Raw genomic sequence first — 18,350 nt, forward strand, 5'->3', positions numbered from 1 at the left:
ATCGACTCCAGCATGGCAAATCAATGCAAGGTATCAATGTTCAGCACTTGAATTGTACAACAAATAAACAAACAACGAGCAAAAAAAATTTAAGAAACGAAGCGCCAAACCGTTCCGTTCCAATCACCAAAGTTTTGACAGCAAGTTGGAGAACAACGACGGCTTGTCTTGGGAGTCGGGGTGGCGTCGAGATGATGCACCGGAGCGCGGTCGCCGATGCGAGCGCGGTCGGTTTGAGCCCGCGGCAGCTTCGTCATCGTCAGGGTCGGACTCGTCGTTCTCATCAACATCCTCACCATCCGTGAAATCATCGGTCGACGCGCCATCGTCAGAATCAAACTCGGAGCTTCCCGTGTCATCCTCTGATTCTGCATGATTGCGGCGTTGTTGGTGCTGTGATGACGACGCGGACGACGGGACTAACTCAGAATCGCTGTCGCCACTCTCGTCGTGCAAGTGCAAGCGCGGCTTGTCTCGCTGTTGCGGCAAAAACTTCATGCGGAAAGTGTTCATGTTGTCGTCATCCGTGTCGTCATGCGCACTCCTGTGTCGACGACGATGTGGAGCGATGGACTCGGCATCCGAGCTGCTGACGTGGCCAGCATCAAACACGTCTTTGCTGCGAAGACTGCGATATAACTGCTGAATGCCCTTGCCCTGCGCGTGGCGGCGTCGCAGCCACACAGCGGTGCCAATCACACATCCAATCACGGCGACGCCGGCAACCACACCAGCAATGATGAGCAAACGGTGGCTGGACAACGCCTCGCTGAGACTGTCTGGAGTACCACTTGCATTCGCGTCGTCTTGAGGCTGGCGAGTTGCAAGGGACGCGGTGGGTCGGGGTACTGGAGTTGTGCGACTGGAAGTTGGCGCTGGGACTCTCGAATTCAACCTTGACGACAAGGCGTCCAGGCTCACGGCTTCCAAGCTGGCACTGGCGGCAGAAGCCAGTGCTGCCAATGAGGTCGATGTCGCGTCGATTGGCAGACAAACATTGGATCCAGACGGGCCGACCTGGACACTCGTGGTCGAAGCGTCGCCGCCACCTTCAAAGTGCACGGGGAAAAAGTACGCAGAGCCGGCAGACTGGTGCTTGAGCGCTGCACCGACAGGATAGCTTCCACGACTGGGATACAATCGGTTTCCTGCAGTACTGTGGACGTACCACATCCCAGACTGCGGCGTCACTCCCGAGTATGTCAAGAACAAGGGGTTTTGCGCATCATAGCGGTGCCGCGATACAAAGACGGGAACGCCAGAATGGACGACACTGTCACCGTCATCGAGCGTGTAGCCCAGAATCACGGACAGCGGCGCTGTTGGCCGGCAGTACCATCCTGAAACACAGTCCTGAGGATGGTTGCTGTGAATTTGGATTCCACAGCTGCAATCAAGATGGAGTTCAGAATCCGAGAGGAGCACCGCAGCTTGCTGCAGCCGGTCACAGTCGTAGCTGTGGAGGTTGACTGGAGGAACACCGTCCTCACCAGGGACGAACTTTGTGTGCCGATCCGGATTGGCAGCAATTGCAGCCATGTCGGGCACTGGATCGTTCGCCGTGCGAAATCCTTCGTAACGCAGCAAGCGACTGGGCCTTTGGTCGGCCACAAACAAGCTGTCGAGGCCGACGCGGGTCGCAAGCGCGTGAGGAATTTGCACCGAGTAGGCAGGGCTAAACACATCGGTATCGTTGACATTGCCGAACGATCCCAGTAGCAAGCCATCCCCTTCTCCGTCGCGGATTTGAATGCGAACAATGCGCCCTCGGTCTCCGAACGGATTGTCCAGCACACCCGCCACCAACAGCTCGGTATGTGGCAAGATTCTCACAGAGTAGACGGCGCGCCACTGCCGCTCGAGCTCAAGGATGGGATGCCCGTCTCCAACATCAATGGTCGCATGGACGACTTCGGTGTAAAAGTGGGTAAAGACGCCCGCTTCGCTAAGGACCTGAATACGACCATTTTCGCGATCGGCAATGTACGAATTGCCTTTGGAATCAAACGTGACGCTGTGTGGAATGTGGAACATGCCTGCTGGCGGCAGATCCTGACCGTCAATGGCGCCAAAGATGCCTTTGGTATCCCGGAAAATGCCCGTGGACTGGAAGCGGACGACACGACTGTTGCAGTAGCCGTCTGCCACAACGATTGTCCCGCTGGATGTCGGGCCCGCATCGGCTGGCTTGCAAAACTGCCCAGGCCCAGAGCCCGGCTGAAGGCGGCTTCCCAATGTCAGGAGTGGAGGAAACTCGTGGGCTGGACCAAACTTGAAGACTTGGTGCAGGCCAATGTCGGTAATCCAAAAGTTGCCAGCTGCATCGATTTGCAACCCATGCGGAAAGTAAAAGAATCCACCGCCCCACGAGGAAAGACGCACTCCCGTGGAGGCGCTAATGCAGACCAGCACGTCTTCCATGATGGGTGTGTCGTAGCGAATGTTGTTCTGGGCATCAAAGGTGAGTTCGTCCCAGATGCGATCGCCTCGGTGAAGTACCCAGACATTGCCATGCGGGTCTGTGGCCAAGCCAGTCACCTGACCGAGGGTGAAGGGTGGAGGAATGAACTCGTCCCATCGCGGGGGAGCGGGAATGGGCGAGCGGCTGGCACGTGCTGCCTCGACGGAAGCCGAGGCGTAAGACGCGACCACCTGCAGCGACGCTGAGGCGGCAGAGGCAAAGTCACGGGGCTTTGGTGCGCCGTTGCTGGTGTCTGCGGGATCAATCTCCCAGCCAGAGACTGGAAAGTAGTTTGGCCAACGGTTGACCAACCCCATCTGGGAGGTCACGTTGACGTACTGCTGTGAGTCATCCCAGTAAAGGCCGCGGTGCTTCCTCGCGGCAGTTTCCGGCGAGTCATCAACAATCGGGCAGCAACAAGGCTTGTTCAGCCGGATGAAGCATTCTCGCATGTGCGTGTACTGTGAACACGGCCGCATTGCAGTACACTTGCTCTGCGAGGCATCAGGGTTGTCGGGCACAAACGAGTTGTCGACAAAGGTCGGGGTCGACTCGCAGAGGAATGTGCCATCCACCACAGCGGAGCTAAACATGAGATAAAAGTTGCACATTTCATCGGCAAAGGTTGTTCCAACGCGCACGACCTGTCCTGGCGACAGTGAGCTCGTATTGTACCGACAATATCCCTCCAACACGTCATTGCTGGAAAGCGTAATGGGCTCTGGCAGCATCACAAAGGAGCCGTTCGACGGTACACCGACTCCAAGCACCGTCAACGCTCCAGTGGTTGCGGAGCGAACAGAGGCGGAAATGCTCTCTCCAAGACCATGAGCATGAACTCGGAAAGCAAATGCCGTTATCGGGGCTGTGTGCAGGAGGGAAGGACGAGCTTCAGTGAGCAATCGAGTCATCCAGGACGAAGGAATGGCACAGTTACGCTCAAACAACACATACCCGGAGAAGAAAATGTGCACGAGAGAGGAGCCTCCACGAGATCGGTCGCGTACTCGAGATGCAATTGTGACCTGGCCATCACAAGCATTCCTGCAAACACACTTGCGGAGGTCGCGCGAGCCAAGTACAGTTGCACACCCGTGACGAAATCGGGTACGTCTATCCCAGCAAATGGAAACGCAAAAACAAAACAAAGCAACACAAAAACAAGCAACACAAAAAAACAAAAACAAAAACAAAACAAACAAAAACAAAACCAAGTCAGACTGAAACACACACACGTGTAAAGTCCCTGCATCATGCATGGGGAAAATAACATACGAATGATGGGCGCGTAGTGAACCTGCAAGACGAGGGTACGGATGGTGGCGAATTGGCCAACATGGAACCCAGTGTTATCAGGCAGAGTGAATGCTCTGGCTCCGTGAGCCCAGCTAAACAGAACATGCGAGCCCGTTTCGCCGCATACATGATTCATGTTTGCGCATCCCCTAAAACGAGAACATGCGAGAAGCAAGCGCTCAGTGATTACGAGGAGCGAAAAAAAAAAATGCTGCGGCGCACCATCAGCAACGCGAGTTGGACGTACCATGGTCGGCCCGTATCAACGTACGGTGTTGTGCAGCCATACACCATCATGTGATGCACCAAGTGCTCGTTTGCAACAGGCTCGAATTTATCTAGCAAGTTGTAACGTTGAGAGCACAGAATGACAGCTTGTCCTAACTTGTTCTCGAGGCCTTCCCTCCCTGCACCCTCGTTTTCTTACGAATGAAATAGTCGTGCTCTTCTGGAAGCGCGGCAAATGTGCAGAGATACGTGTCGTCACTGGTGGTGGTGACGCCCGGCATGAGAAGTGGCTTGCGAGCCATGTACGGCCGCTGGTCGAATGCGACGCCCGAGAATGGATTGAGCACCAACGAGTCATCGTCCTCAATGTCCAGATCGCGCCGAGCGTCTCGGTTGCCAGTTCCAGCAGCAACGGCAGCAGCAGCATCATCATCATCAGCAATGGTACTGTCGGCCGTCCCAGCAGCAGCAGCGACGGCGGCGTTCTCGCCCGCGCCCATCTCGGCCGCAGTATCAGCACCACTACCATGATGAGCAAGCGATGCCGGCAGTAGTAGTGGTGGTGCCGCAGTGGGCGCGGTCGCCCGTGCACGAGCACCTTCGTGTTTGCCGGGCGCTTGATTGCCAGGTACGACCGCCACGACAACGAGCACTACTGCACTCATGAGCATGACGATGACGATGATGCTGATGATGGGCATGGACCGAGACGCGCTCTTGGCCACGTCCGACCGCCTGCCGCCTCGCATCTTCACAAAACCCCAGCCCAGCTCGTTTCACTCAATGTAGCACCAAATTCAATGGTCAAACAAGAAAAGCCAGCAACCAAAAAGAAACACACAAAGCAACAAAAACAAAACGATGAGTGAGCCTTGGATTCATGCCGCGAGAAAAGGCTCAGAGTTGGGAATCGAGTACAGGATGAGAGCTGAGAAGGGACTTCCCACTGTCTAAGAGGACCACCTTGCCAGGTTGGAAAGCTCGTTCGACTGCGAGCATGATGTATCGAAATATGAATTTGCTCAGCTTCGAATTTGTTTTGGGCGAGCTTTAATGAATTGAAAGTTTTACTGCAACACAATGTCGTGACATTTGGACCAGAGTCGAGTCGAGTTCAGTTTAGGGAGAACCACAACTCACGCAGCCCCTTCGCCTTCATACATTTCGTCAACCACATTCTTGTACTTTTTCATGACGACTCGACGTTTGAGCTTGAGTGTCGGACCGAGTTCGTTGCCTGTTTGAGGGAGCAAAAACACACAAACTGAGTCCCACACAGCGCGACGCACGACATCACATGCGTCAACAGCCATTCCAGTCAGTACCATAGACGGAAAAATCAACAGGGAGCAGGCGCCACTTCTGAACATGTTGCGCATTGTTGGCGATTTTGCGATTTGCAACCTGAACGCCCTCTGCGATGAAGCTGTGAACGTGACTGTTCTTGAGTGCGGCGCTCACCGTCGTGCATCCAGCTGAGATAACCAAAAAGGGAGCACAAGGGAGCACAAGTGAGCAGCAGCTGCAAGTCATTCACCAGCCCACTCCCGAAAAAGACAGAAAGCCCAAAATCAAAACGGCACGCAACATGACACCCAGCGCAACTTCAAAATCAAAACATCTCGCCGGATTCGTCACATACAGATTCCAAGCTGCTCGAAAAGCTTGAGAGTGCTGGATGGAAGCCGATCTGATGGCAGACCATCATCACCCAGCTCGCATTTGAGAGTCATCAGGCAGGTCAGGAATTTGCGATTGTCGCCAATCACCATCGCGTTGCTGTCATCATGATGATTGATTGCAGCACGAGTGAGAGAAAAGCAGGTGCGATTGATTCCACTGTTGCGTATCATTTTCCCCATACCTAATGATTGGAATCTGGTGTTTCAGAGCGCCTTCCACCATCAGCGGCGGAACATTCTCGCCGTTCGCAGTGATGATGATCTCCTTGATTCGACCAGTCAACAGGAGGTTTTGTTCACCATCAAAGCGTCCAATGTCGCCTGAAATAGCAAGAGACAACATCACCGTGAGGAGCGACAAAAAAAAAAATAAAAATAAAAATTCACGCTTACGCAGCCAGACCCAATTATTTTGTTTCAAAACAAAAACCAAAATCAACAATCTTACCAGTTTTGAAAAAGCCCTCGCGTGTAAACTCTGCAGCCGTGGCGTCGGGATTGTTCATAAAGCCCATCATGAGATTTCGACCTCGCACGAGGATTTCGCCATTGCCTTCGCGATCGGGCCGGTCGATCAAGACGTCGAGGCCCTGCAGCAGCTTGCCGCAGGTCCCCGAGCGGAATGTGCTGGGCTCGGGAAGCGTTATGATTGCAGTAGTCTCGCTCATGCCATAAATGTCGTACAACGGAATGTCCAAGCTGAGAAAGTAGGTGATGGTCTCCAGCGAGATGGGAGCAGCCCCCGTGAACGTTTTTCTGCATCGATCCAGCCCAAGAGCTGATTTCACTTTGCTAAAGACCAGCTTGTCCGCGAGCCACCTGCGATCCGGATGGGAGAAATGAGTGAAAAATAGTGAGCGGAGAGATTTTGCAAGACGCACGGCCAAAGAGCAGATTTAAAGTCATCGCCAACAAACAGAGAGCTTCCAATTCATCGCAGAGAAGCAGCAAATTTCTGGACTCGTACCATCCGGCGGGTAGCGACTTGCCGTCTTGCAGGGCCATGTTGCCAGCGAGGCCAGTTCGTCGCGCCCAACCAGCAATCCATTTTTTCAGACCGGTTTGCTGCTCGCCGACCTCTCGCATCTTCTCTGACACTTTTTCCCACACACGCGGAACGCCCATGAACATGGTTGGACGAACTTCTTGGAGAGTCTCGATCAGCTGGCCTCGAAGGGCCTCTCGCGGAGCAAAAAAGGTCTCCACGCCGCTGAGCAGCGCAAGACAGACGTCGATGATCTGGGCTGCAACGTGACTCAAGGGTAAAAAGCTGCCAGATCCAACCCAGCCCCGACCAAAAAAGGAGCAATACGGGTGAGCACGTTCCAACGTTCCAACAGAAAGTCGGAGCGACGAGGCTACTACTGCGCACTCACCTCACAAACACTTCCGTGCCCGCACGAATGCCGTAGGTTGACTGGGCAATGCGAGACACCCATGTTAAAGAATCGTGAGAAATCATGACAGCCTTTGGCTCGCCAGTCGTTCCCGAGGTGTAAATGACAATGCAACAGTGTCCCGGAGTGATTAGCTTTGCTCGCTCTTCCACAGCTGAAGCAGGTGCCGCGGAGCCTGCACAGGGATCAAAGCGAAGGTCAGGGCACGAGTGCTGGTTTCAAGCGAAGGGCAAAAAAAGAAAAAAGAAAAGAACAAAAACAAAAAAGCTTTGCTGACCTTTGGCCAAGAATTCTTCAAAAGTGTAAATTCCAGAGTGGCCTGCTTCAACAGTGCCGAACAGTTGCACGATCGCCTTGAGCGCGGGAAGTTGAGCACGAATTGCAAGAATCTAACGGAGAAAGAACCGGACTGATTGAGAACGTGCATGTCGAAAGGGAGACCAAGGTCAGCTCAAAACGCAAATCCTCAGTACCTTCTTCAAGGCTTCAGCGTCTTCGACAAAGACAATCGACGCTTTGGCATGGTTGAGAACGAACTGACAGGCCTCTTCTCCGTTGGTTGTGTAGATGCCAAACGGAATCACGGCCGCGAACATGCATCCCAGCTCGATAATATTCCATTCTGCGACAGAACGGATATCGATACAACACACACACAAACGGCATTGGCGGAAAGTGAGTATAATTGAGTGCAGAGTGAGGGTGTCGTTTATGTTTTTGTGTTTTTGAGTTTTGTTTTGTTACCGGGACAGTTGAAGGCGAGAATACCTGCGCAGCTGTGCGCATCAATCCCAAGCTGGATGAGTGCTCTTGCGACTCGAAGCACGTCGTCTTGGTACTTTTGGAACGTCCACGAGACCTGCTTGCCATCGCGCTTGGCGACCAGTGCTTTCTGCAATTAAAAGCAGAGTGCAAGTGCAACAACAAACACCAGCAAGAAATAACAGTGAGGGACCAGGTTTTCGCATCCAAATTCACAGCTGCCAGCTGCCAGCGATGTGCGTTCGTTAAGCCCCCATGTTTGATCAGCGGTTGTGGGCCATGGGCCTTGTTGCAAACAAAAGTCACACAATGCAAAAGCAAAGGAACCCACAAACGAAACGGACAAAAAAAAAAAAAAAAAACAAATAAAAAAAAAACCAAAACAACCGACAACCCGCAAACAACCCCCCTCGACTGAGTGGAGAGCGACAAAGAGACAGAGACAGAGAAAGAGAGTAAAGCAAGAGAAACAAGAGAAGGACAGCGTGGTGGATTGGATGGTCTGACTGGTGCGCAATCGTGAGTGTGGCTGACGACTCGCTGTTTGTGGGTGGTGTAGTGAGAATTGGGGACAGTCGCGCTGCTGCTGGCTGCTGCGGGAAAGCCAGGCATCCTCATGTGCACGGCGTCAACGCTCGCAACAACTACGCAGCTGATCTCACAGCGCGGATTGGGCGCGGTGAAGGCGCTTGGCTGGTTGAAAAGACGTGACGGAACAAAGTCCCCCCAAGTCGATTCCTCCGCACAACAACACACAACACACAGACACAGAGCAAAACAGCCTGCGTACTTTGGAGCCAAACTGGGCGACGGCAGTCCGCATCACGTCCAACACGGTCATCTCGGGCAGGGCGGCAAAGCCGCTCGTGCCAAGAGTGACTTCGCGGGGAACGGCAGGATTGGTCTCGAACAAGTTGGGCATTGTTTGCGGTGGATCTACAAGCAAAGACTGACTCGAGTGTCTCTGTATTTGATTGAGGTTGGCAATGGGGAGTGTTCCAGCACTTGTTTTTTCGAATCGAATCAAAGCGACCGGATGGAAGCTTGAAGGTCATCGCCAACTTGCTTGCTGCTGGAGTCTCAAACAAAAATGGGCCATTAGATCTACCACGCGGTTGTTTTCTTCTTCTTTTCTTTATCTGTTATGCTTCAAGCATTTTGTGATCGTGGGAGTATGGAAACTCGATGCCAAAACAGCAGATTATTTCTCGCACTCTGTGGGGACACGATCGCAGCACATTCCTCTCCCCTCAACTTGACCTTTTGTCGCAGATCTCACCCTACTGCAGACAGAAACAGAGTCGAGTGACAGTGGGACAGGGTCGGAGGGAACACAGCCGCGCTGTGGCTCATTGGTGCGCGTGCAGCTCCGCCCCTCGTCGAGATCGATCCCTCCTCGCGCGTCTCTGTCCACCTCCAACGGTCGCCTCTCAACAACCCGACAAAGATCCGTGTTTCTGATCGAGAAAGAGACCTGCTTTCGAGCTGTTGCCTGGCCGCGATGAGCAACGGGACTCGAGTGAACAAAATAACAGAAAAGCAAAACAAAGTATGCAGTCACTTTTTTATTTTTTATTTTTTTATATTTTTATTGTTTTTTCCTTTGGCTTTTTTGGTGAGTTTTTTTTTTTTTTTTTTTTTTTTTTTGAGGAGTTGCTGTTGCTGTCGTTGTGACTTTGCCATCCTGGGAGTACGCCTCTTTCGACAAGACAAGCAACACGCACACACCCAAAGCGAGCCCGTGGGAGAGAGGCAGCAGCCAGAGGATCGCCGTCGGGCGAACAGAGCGCTTCAGTGCGGTCACCAACTGAGGGCGACTCCTGACTCTTTTTTTTTTTTTTTTTTTTTTTGTGTTATTCCTTGCTTTGGCCGCTGTGATGCGGCGCCAGTCTCCAACGCACCTCGAGCTTCCGTCTCTGCCCCCTCCCCTCCCCTCCCATTTGCTCTCACACATCCTTGCATTCTCGAGGCGGGGAGGGTTTTGCTCTCCATACATCCTTCTCCTTCTCAACGCCTTGTTCTTTTTTTTTTTTTTTTTTTTTCCGAAAAGTCGCTTGTTCTTTTTGACCTGGGACTCGGTTTCTTGTGAGGCCATCTCCTCATCTCTTTGTGACTGCGAAACAAACCCCCGCTGCGAGCCCGCGACGGACTTTTGACCCCCCGGGTTTGATGTCACCCGTCGTTGCTCACAAAATCAACAACCAAATCACAAACAAGCGCGCGAACTGTGAGGGTTTTTTTTTTTTTTTTTTTTTCGTTTCGATGCAATCTGGGTTGGTTTTTCTTTCCTCGTTCTCTTGTGCTTGCTTCCTGCTGCTGTTGCTGCTGTTCTCGGAACTGGCGCATGGAGCAAAGAGACCTCGGTGCTGGGCTGGCATCCACCACGAGCGCTGGTTTGGTGCAACAACACCCGCCAGATCGAATTTCGCCTCGAATTTGCAAAACACCAACCAAAATAATAAATCCAAACAAAAACATTCTGCGCTTGCCTTCCGTGTCGAATGCAAAACAGGGGGTGACGCTGAGAAGCACGAGCGGATAAGGGGAGGGGGGAACGTTGCTTGAGGCAACTGCGCCCGCCTCGCCGACACTGCTCTCGAAGTGGAAGCAGCAAGCCAGCTTTGGTTGAATCTGTGATTTTTTTTTTTTGATTTTTTTTTTCAAGATTGCTGGAGTCGAGATTGAAGTACTGTTGTCGCCGTACCTGCCCTTCCCCGCCCACCCCTTGGTTGTTCTCCCCTACTGCACCGTCGTATTCCTTGTGTATGAGAGCAGGAGCACCAGCGCTTGCACTCGCTGGACTCGACCGTTGACATGACTCAAACACCTCGAATTGCAAAAAAAAAGAAGAAAAAAAAATCGCACAACTTAGGATTTTTGAATTTGTTTTTGTATTGTTTGCGCGGTTTTTTTTTTTTTTTGTTGAAGCTTGATTGACTTTGGTCATCGGCATCATCAGCGTCATTACGAATGTGAACATGCAGCTCGTTGCAGAAACAAACCAGCGAGAGGTCAGAGTACGCACAACAACAACAACAACAACAACAACTGGAAGAAAAAAAAAAACGAAAAAAAAGGAGAAAAAAAAAACCAAAAAAACCAAAAAAAAAAACAAAAACAAGCAGTTGTCAAGTTGAGGTGGCTTCGCAGGGGACTGATTTCGTCCTCGCTCTCTGTTGCTCTGTGGTGTGCACTTTTGCACGACGAGCGATGATAAGGCGCTTTGCCTGTCGCAAACAATGCCAAAAGCCGCGGCGATTCAGCAACGGGGTGCGGGCAAACCCTGGACGCTGTTTGTTCCACTTCTCAAACCGCACGAAACAAAGAGGGGGTTGCTCGCGCTCGCGTACCGCATGCTTGCAGCAGCACACCTCGCGAGAGAAACAAGCAAGAAGAGCCAAAACCAACAACGATCGATTCCACAACCACCTGCGTTGTTGGTCGTCAACACACGTTCTTTTGTTCTGGTCTTGTTCCAAAAGCCCCGCGAGTTTTTGTCGGATGGCACTTTTGACGTTGACAACTGAAACGATCAACATGCTTTTTTTTTTTTGTTTCTTTCAACCGCAGTGTTGCCACACGCAGACTCAACCCACTCGACTTTCGTTCTTGTAGTTGTTATTTCTGCGACTTTGTGAGGCTGCAGGTTTATTTTTGATTTCACCCACCTCTCTCGTCGCACGTCGACCCACACCCGTCTCTCTCTCGCCTTTCCGCCCTTCCAACGAAGTCTATCGCCCCACTTGCATCCTCATGCCATGTAGCACCGAGAGCGCGCTCGTCTTTTGACAGGCCCTTGGATGGTTGCGCTCCTTGTTTTTTTTTTTTTTCGCATTGGCTTTTTTATTTTATTTTTTATTTTGGCTCCTGTCGTCTGGGTGAAGGATTGTCCCTCCGACAACGCTCGATCGTGCATCGGGCCCTTCCAGGAGCTGAGCGGTGTGTGTTTAGGCTTTGTATGAGTGGGATGGCCCTGATGCAAACCCAGCCAAGTTGGGGGGGGGGGTTGCCGTCTCGTTCCATCGGCTTAGCAACCGTATCCTTTCTTTTTTTTTAGCCAGCAACTTGCTCTTCGACTCTGTCTCTCTCTCTCTCTCTCGCGCGCGCTCTCTCTCGCTCGCTCTCTGTTGACTCCACACACATTTCCCGTTACTGATTCTTGTCAAAAGCCGTTCACGCACACCCTTCCATCCAATCCGACTCGTTTCGCCAATAGACCGATTGTACCTTTTTTTTTTTTTTTCTCGTTTTTCTTCTTGAACCCATGCCTAGCACGGCTCACAGCGCCACTCTCTCAATCCTCCCCCGCCCCCTTCCATTTCTACAAGTCACACGACTTTTCTCAACTTGGTGGTGTTTGGCGCGATGGATTGCTCACTTTTTTTTTTTTTTTTTTTTTGGACAATCACAGACTTGGTCAGTTCAATCTCTTCTTCCTTCCTGTTCACTCCTCTGGCCTCTCCGTCTCTCTCTCTCTCTCTCTCTCGCTCTCTCGCTCTCTTGTCACCCACACGAGCTGAGGTACGATTCGCGAGGCGCGCTCAAACAGCACTCTCATCTGATGTGCACTGCTGCACTGCTGCATTGCACTCACTCACTTTTTTGGATTTCGCTGTTCAAACAGTTCTCACCGTTCCCCTCAGTCGCTTGCGGTCGTTTGAGCCAAAGTCAGCAGCTCCTGCTTGAAATTAGCCAACCCCTCCGGCGACCCAAATCACCAACACACACAAACACACACATACATACATTCCCGCCGCGTGCCAAATGAGCGATCAACAAGCTGCAGCGGCTGCAGTGTCGTCGCCACGCAAACCAGAGGGTAACAAGCTGCCATCCACTCCAGAGGACGAGACTGTTGTGGCTGCTCCGCCACCACCGCCCCGCCGATTGTCGCGCTCGGGCAGCACGGAGAACATTGCAACCCCCCAAATCATTGGCAACTATGCCCTGGACAAGACGATTGGCAAGGGCAACTTTGCCAAGGTCAAGCTCGCCCGGCACGTCCTGACCAACGAGGAAGTGGCCGTCAAGATTATCGACAAGAGCAAGCTCAACCAGACCTCGCTCACCAAGCTCTTCCGCGAGGTGCGCATCATGAAGATGCTCGACCACCCCAATATTATCAAGCTGTACGAGGTTATCGACACGCCAACAACGCTCTACCTTGTCATGGAGTACGCGAGCGGTGGCGAGCTCTTTGACTTCCTCGTTGCGCATGGCAAAATGAAGGAAAAGGAGGCTCGCATCAAGTTCCGCCAGATCGTGTCTGCCGTCCAGTACTGCCACTCGCGCCGCGTCATTCACCGCGACCTCAAGGCCGAAAACCTCCTCCTCGACGCCGACTTTAACATTAAAATTGCCGACTTTGGCTTTTCCAACCAGTTCACCCCTGGCGACAAGCTCGACACATTCTGTGGCTCCCCGCCGTACGCCGCGCCAGAGCTCTTCCAGGGCAAAAAGTACGACGGCCCCGAGGTTGACATTTGGTCGCTGGGCGTCATTTTGTACACGTTGATTTCGGGATCCCTCCCGTTCGACGGCTCCAACCTCAAGGAGCTGCGCGAGCGCGTGCTCATGGGCAAGTACCGCGTGCCCTTTTTCATGTCGACCGAGTGCGAGCAGCTGTTGAAAAAGTTCCTCCAAGTCAATCCCCAAAAGCGCGAGCCCCTGTCAAACATTATGGTTGAGTCATGGATGAATGTGGGCTTTGAAAAGGACCCCCTCAAGCCATGGGAGCCACCGGCGCCCGATCTCACCGACGAGAGCCGTCTCCAACGGATGGAAAAGATGGGCTTTGCGCGCGCCGACGTGCTGGCTGCTCTCCAAAACGACGTGTACGACCACGTTGCTGCCACGTACTATCTGCTTGGCCGCAAGTCGCGCATGGAGCGTGTCATGAGCGGCGACTACTCGCCCGTCGTGTCCGCCTCCAGCTCGATCGCTTGGTCGGGCACCAGCAGTAGCACCAGCAACAGCACCGCCTCGGGCACATCCAATGGTCACGCATTCGCGCCCTCATCGTCGACTTCCTCCTCTTCCTCGACCGCCTCCTCATCCAATGCGGGTGCGGCATCTTCCCCAGCACCTCCCGCCGTCGGCTCCAATGCACCGGACGGCATTACCACCACGGCCGTTGGCGACATTATGCGGTCATCAACACCAACCAGCTCCTCCTCCGCTGCGGCGTCTTCTGGCTCACCAGTGCCTTCCACACCGACGTCGTCGTCAGCGTCGTCAGCGCAGTCGACAACGGCTGCCGCTCATGCACAGGCATCGGTAGACCGCGCGTCCAGCGGGCGAGCCGCGGGCTCAAGCCGCCCCAGCTCTATTGTTATTGAAGACGTTGATGCCACTGGCAGCCGTAGCGCGCTCAACACGCGTGCGCGAGAGTTTTTGCAGTCGCGGTCCAAAGTCACGGCGTCGGGCGGCACGCCCGAGCGCGTGCCTTCCATCACCGACTCGCACGCCTCTGCTGCTGGCGGTGGCACGCCTGGCAGCGACAGCGATGCTGAAGACGGCACTCGTCGTCGAAACGGCAGTCGCCATGAAGGCAGCGGCTCCCCGACCCTTACGCTTGGAGCATCGTCACCAGCGCAGCCCAATGGCTTCCTGGTCCCAACCTCTCCTTCAGGAACGCCCGTCAAGTCGGTCACCTCGCGTGCCCGCGACGAAGCTGGCGAGAGCGGTCGTGGCAACCGTCGACGTGGCTTGTCCGTCACGACCTCGTTCCTGCGCTCGCCCGCGCAGCCGTCTGGCGACGCCCCCGTCACCCGCATCCCTTCTTCGCAGGTGGCTTCGGCTGCGGCCAACTCTGCGCCCGCGCGCGAGCGCCGCGCCCGCCGCCAAACCTACAACGGCGACGGTCCCTTGCCTGGCACCCCCGGCGCAGCACCTGCCGGCCCCACCGGACATCACCCGTCCACACCAAGTGGCAGCGAAGGCGGCAAGAATCTGCTGTCGCAGCTCAAGTCGCGATTTAGCCGATCCTTCAAGGCGCCTGCAGCGGTGCCGGCGGAAGACAAGAGCAAGCCTCGTTCGCTGCGCTTTACGTTCAGCATGAACACGACGTCCTCCAAGAAGGCCGAGGATGTTGTGACGGAGATGCGCCGTGTGCTCGACGAGCTTCACATTGTGTACGAGCGTACCGAAACCTTCATGGTCACCTGTGCCCACGAGGGCGTCCAATGGGAAATGGAAGTCTGCAAGCTTCCTCGTCTTTCACTCCACGGTATCCGCATCAAGCGTATTTCTGGCAATTCCCTCACCTACAAGAACGTTTGTGCCAAGGTCATTGACAAGATGAAGCTCTAAGCCGTTTCTTCAACTGTTTGAGCCTTTTGCTGTCCCTCCCCCCCCCTAAATCTGATGCGTGCTCTCTCGGCTGGGCCACTTGTTGCTTTCTCGACGGCTTTTCCGGCTCTCTCTGCTCTCTCTCTCTCCCTCCCCCGCCTCCATGAACTAGACACGGGCTGCACTTTATTTTTTATACTTTCTCTTCATGACAACGGGGTTGTGCATTCCTGCAGATGGTTTCGCATTGCAGCTCGTGTGTCTCTCTTTTTTTTTTTTTTTTTTGTTGTTGTTGTTGTTGTTGTTGTTGTTGTTTGTTTGTTCCATTTCTCGTTTGGCATCCGTGGCTTTGCATCCTGTTTCGGCCGGGCCGCAGTCGTCCGCCTCTTCTTTTCCTTTTTTTTTTCTCTTTTGTTGAATCGCATGGTGTACATTTGGACCGCACCTTGTTGACCTGTGTTCTTGCTTGTTTTTGTCTGGTGCCTTTTCTTTTTGTTCTTGTTGTTGCTGTTGAATCAATGAACCCACAATTTACTCTCCAAGCTAAACCCGATTGCTCCAATGGTTTAAAAGTTACAAAACACTGTAGAGCTTTCAAAACGTTCGCAACATGACATTTGTTGTGCCTCTCCGCTAGAACGCACGATGACAGACGCAGGAAGCCACTCCTGCCGTCCATTCAGCGGCACCTCCGACAGGCGGGTGTGCAGACGCCGCCTGGGCAACGTCCAACCGCAGCTGTCCGTTGACCCAAACCTGAGCCGCGTGAACGTTGAGCAGTTGGTGCGGATCAGCCCATGGGGTCGCCAATCCTCTGCCCACAGGATCGGTAACGTCGTTGTACTCTAGCACGACGAAATCAGCGGCAAATCCTGCAGCAAGGGTGCCCAGCGTCGTCTCTCGGCAGGCTGCGTACGCAGCACCGTCAGTGTAGAGATGCATTGCCTCCGCAAACGTCAGGCACTCGGACGGCATCCACGCAGGGGTTTCGCGCGGAGCACCGTGTGGCTGGCGGAAGATGGCCGAGTGCAAGCCGACGAACGGGCTGCATGTTTCGATAGGAGCGTCGCTGCCGCCTGCAACATGGATTCCGCGCGTCAGCAGTGTCTTCCAGGCGTAGGACGAGCGGAGACGGTCCTGGAGATGCTCGGCCACTCCCGGTGCCGCGCTCCCGTCAGATCCATCGCCTAGACGCTTGGCCACCCAGGCGCAATCGGTTCCGACGAACGGCGGTTGAACATCTGCAACAACACCGAGTTGACTCATCCGGTCAATCAAGTCCGAGCCCAAGATTTGGCAATGCGTCAGAATCGGGCGATGGACGGGTCCGGTGGCGCCGGCCAACTCGAACGCACGAATGGCCTGCTCTGCCCCAGCGTCTCCGATCGCATGAATCTCCAAGCGGAAGCCGCGATCGTGGGCCAGCTGGACCTTTGCGTTCATTTCGGCGTCGGTCAAGATCAAGAGTCCCTTGGAGGACGAATTGGCGTACGGAGCGCGAAGGGCTGCCGTCTCGGCGCCCAGCGAGCCATCTGTTTTAGGGAACAAGCAAGTGAGAAGCGCGTGGCAGAAGACAACCAAAAAAGAAGAAGAAAGTCCACGAGTTTGGCACCCGACAAGGCCGGTTCACACCTGAAAACAGCTTGACTCGATCGCACGACAAAAGTCCCTCCTGCTGCTTTGGGGCGGGAACCACGGATTGAAACTGCGTGGGAGGGCTGACAAGCTCGTCGTGCATTAGAGTCAAAAAGACGCGAATCGGCATTTTCCCCTGTTTGAAAACAAACAAACAAACGCTTTCAAAAATCAATGACGAAACCAGGAATAGAGGCATTGACAAAAAGTGCCCCCGAATCTACAAACCTCGCTCTGAAGCTCTTGGTACAAGTCCCAGGCGCAGGCATCATTGGTTTGAACGGCAGTCAGGCCATTTCTAACATTCAATGCGGATGGTGCGTGAGCGTCCTTCTCGATGCTCATTCTCGGTCAAATGCACCAGTCATTGACTTTATACCGCAGGCAAGATTGAAGACCGGCCTCGAGATAGCGCTTTTGCAGGATGCGCGGAATGTTGTCTTGCACAAACGGGTAGATGAGCACGACTGCATTCTCGCGCAAAATTCCAGTAAACTCGCCCTAAAGCCAAATGCAATAAGATGAAAACCAGCACACACATACACACACAAAACAGAGGTTTCAACACCTTGAATTGAGCGAGAGACGCCATTATTCAAGCTTGCTCACCGATTCATCTCGATCGGCGGTTCCGCCTGCTGGCACAGTGACTGGATTTGAGCCAAGCAGTCCAGCAAGCCGTAGCGCTTCAGTACTAGCAACGCAAATGTGGTAGCAAGCCCGAAAGAGCACGACAGGCACATTGGCAGGCACGGCAGCATCAAGATCGTGTCGAGACGGGTACACGCCAGAGGGTAAGCCGAGGGTGTCTTGGTCCCATCCTTCAAGATGACCAGTCGACCACCACAGACAATGCCATGAGCAAAACAAACAAAACAAGCACTAAACGATGAGCATCGAGGCGATCACAGCTCAAGCAATGCGTCAATGTCCAGCCGTACCGACACCCACAAGCCATTGGGTAGCTCGATCGGCTTCGTTCATGGAGGCAGCTTTTGTCGCGTGATACTGGCGAAGCTTTTCTTGCAGGCTGGCAATGGAGTTGGTGCCTCGCAGCTGCAACTTGGCCATCTCGTGCCCAATGTGCATGAGGTGGATGTGCGCGTCCTGCAGTCCCGGCAGCACAATCCGCCCGCCGAGGTCGATCACTCGAACAGCGTTATCTGTCGAAAAGCAGAAATGCGACATCCGACATACGATGATGAGATGAGGTGTGGAAAGTGAAATTTGCGACCATGCTACAGTCGCTCACCGGGCTCTGCAGCAGTCGTCGCGGTCGTAGCGCCATCATCCGACTCGCTGCTACTGCTGCTACTGCTACTGCCGCTGCCAATCGAAAGAATGGTGCCAGTCGCCTGGTCGAACGTGAGCCACGATTGCACTCCAATCGGCGTCCAAATCCGCGCATTGACAATCTTGACTCGAGCACTCGTCGTCATTCCCTGTCTGAGAGTCTGAGAGTCTGAATTCGAGAAGCATGGACTGGACTGAGCTCGTCAGTTTGCGAAGTGGAGCTTTGTAAATGTATTCAATGGCAGCATTTGATTCGGATTGAGACGCTGAGAATTGAGACGCTGAGAATTGAGCCTGGTTTCGCTC

The 18,350-nt window shown here is 53.7% G+C and overlaps 4 protein-coding genes across 4 annotated transcripts; 1 reads left to right on the forward strand and 3 right to left on the reverse strand.

The window, feature by feature from the left end:
* Positions 1 to 43: 43 nt before the first annotated feature.
* CAOG_03074 (peptidyl-alpha-hydroxyglycine-alpha-amidating lyase-PA) lies at positions 44 to 4,891 on the reverse strand. The gene is made up of 5 exons (XM_004363856.2): positions 4,185 to 4,891; positions 4,005 to 4,095; positions 3,737 to 3,906; positions 3,416 to 3,574; positions 44 to 3,326 (listed from the first exon to the last, which is right to left on the reverse strand). Exons 1-5 carry the CDS (start codon positions 4,732 to 4,734, stop codon positions 124 to 126), a joined length of 4,173 nt encoding a protein of 1,390 aa, XP_004363913.2. The 5' UTR covers positions 4,735 to 4,891; the 3' UTR covers positions 44 to 123.
* Positions 4,892 to 5,024: 133 nt separating this feature from the next.
* CAOG_03075 (long-chain-fatty-acid-CoA ligase ACSBG2) lies at positions 5,025 to 8,818 on the reverse strand. Its single transcript, XM_004363857.2, has 11 exons — positions 8,617 to 8,818; positions 7,809 to 7,956; positions 7,538 to 7,686; positions 7,342 to 7,453; positions 7,044 to 7,239; positions 6,635 to 6,937; positions 6,116 to 6,486; positions 5,850 to 5,988; positions 5,628 to 5,764; positions 5,311 to 5,460; positions 5,025 to 5,222 (listed from the first exon to the last, which is right to left on the reverse strand). The coding sequence occupies exons 1-11, from the start codon at positions 8,746 to 8,748 to the stop codon at positions 5,122 to 5,124; spliced, it is 1,938 nt and encodes a 645-aa protein (XP_004363914.1). The 5' UTR covers positions 8,749 to 8,818; the 3' UTR covers positions 5,025 to 5,121.
* A 3,435-nt stretch (positions 8,819 to 12,253) lies between these two features.
* Positions 12,254 to 15,419, forward strand: CAOG_03076 (Mark1 protein). Its single transcript, XM_004363858.2, has 2 exons — positions 12,254 to 12,347; positions 12,451 to 15,419. Exon 2 carries the CDS (start codon positions 12,591 to 12,593, stop codon positions 15,135 to 15,137), a length of 2,547 nt encoding a protein of 848 aa, XP_004363915.1. The 5' UTR covers positions 12,254 to 12,347; positions 12,451 to 12,590; the 3' UTR covers positions 15,138 to 15,419.
* A 222-nt stretch (positions 15,420 to 15,641) lies between these two features.
* CAOG_03077 (metal-dependent hydrolase) lies at positions 15,642 to 18,228 on the reverse strand. The gene is made up of 7 exons (XM_004363859.2): positions 18,004 to 18,228; positions 17,693 to 17,914; positions 17,361 to 17,572; positions 17,131 to 17,252; positions 16,980 to 17,049; positions 16,749 to 16,887; positions 15,642 to 16,648 (listed from the first exon to the last, which is right to left on the reverse strand). Exons 1-7 carry the CDS (start codon positions 18,188 to 18,190, stop codon positions 15,750 to 15,752), a joined length of 1,851 nt encoding a protein of 616 aa, XP_004363916.2. The 5' UTR covers positions 18,191 to 18,228; the 3' UTR covers positions 15,642 to 15,749.
* Positions 18,229 to 18,350: the final 122 nt, after the last annotated feature.

Source organism: Capsaspora owczarzaki, assembly GCF_000151315.2.
Source record: "Capsaspora owczarzaki ATCC 30864 unplaced genomic scaffold supercont2.4, whole genome shotgun sequence".
NCBI lineage: Eukaryota > Filasterea > Ministeriida > Capsasporidae > Capsaspora > Capsaspora owczarzaki.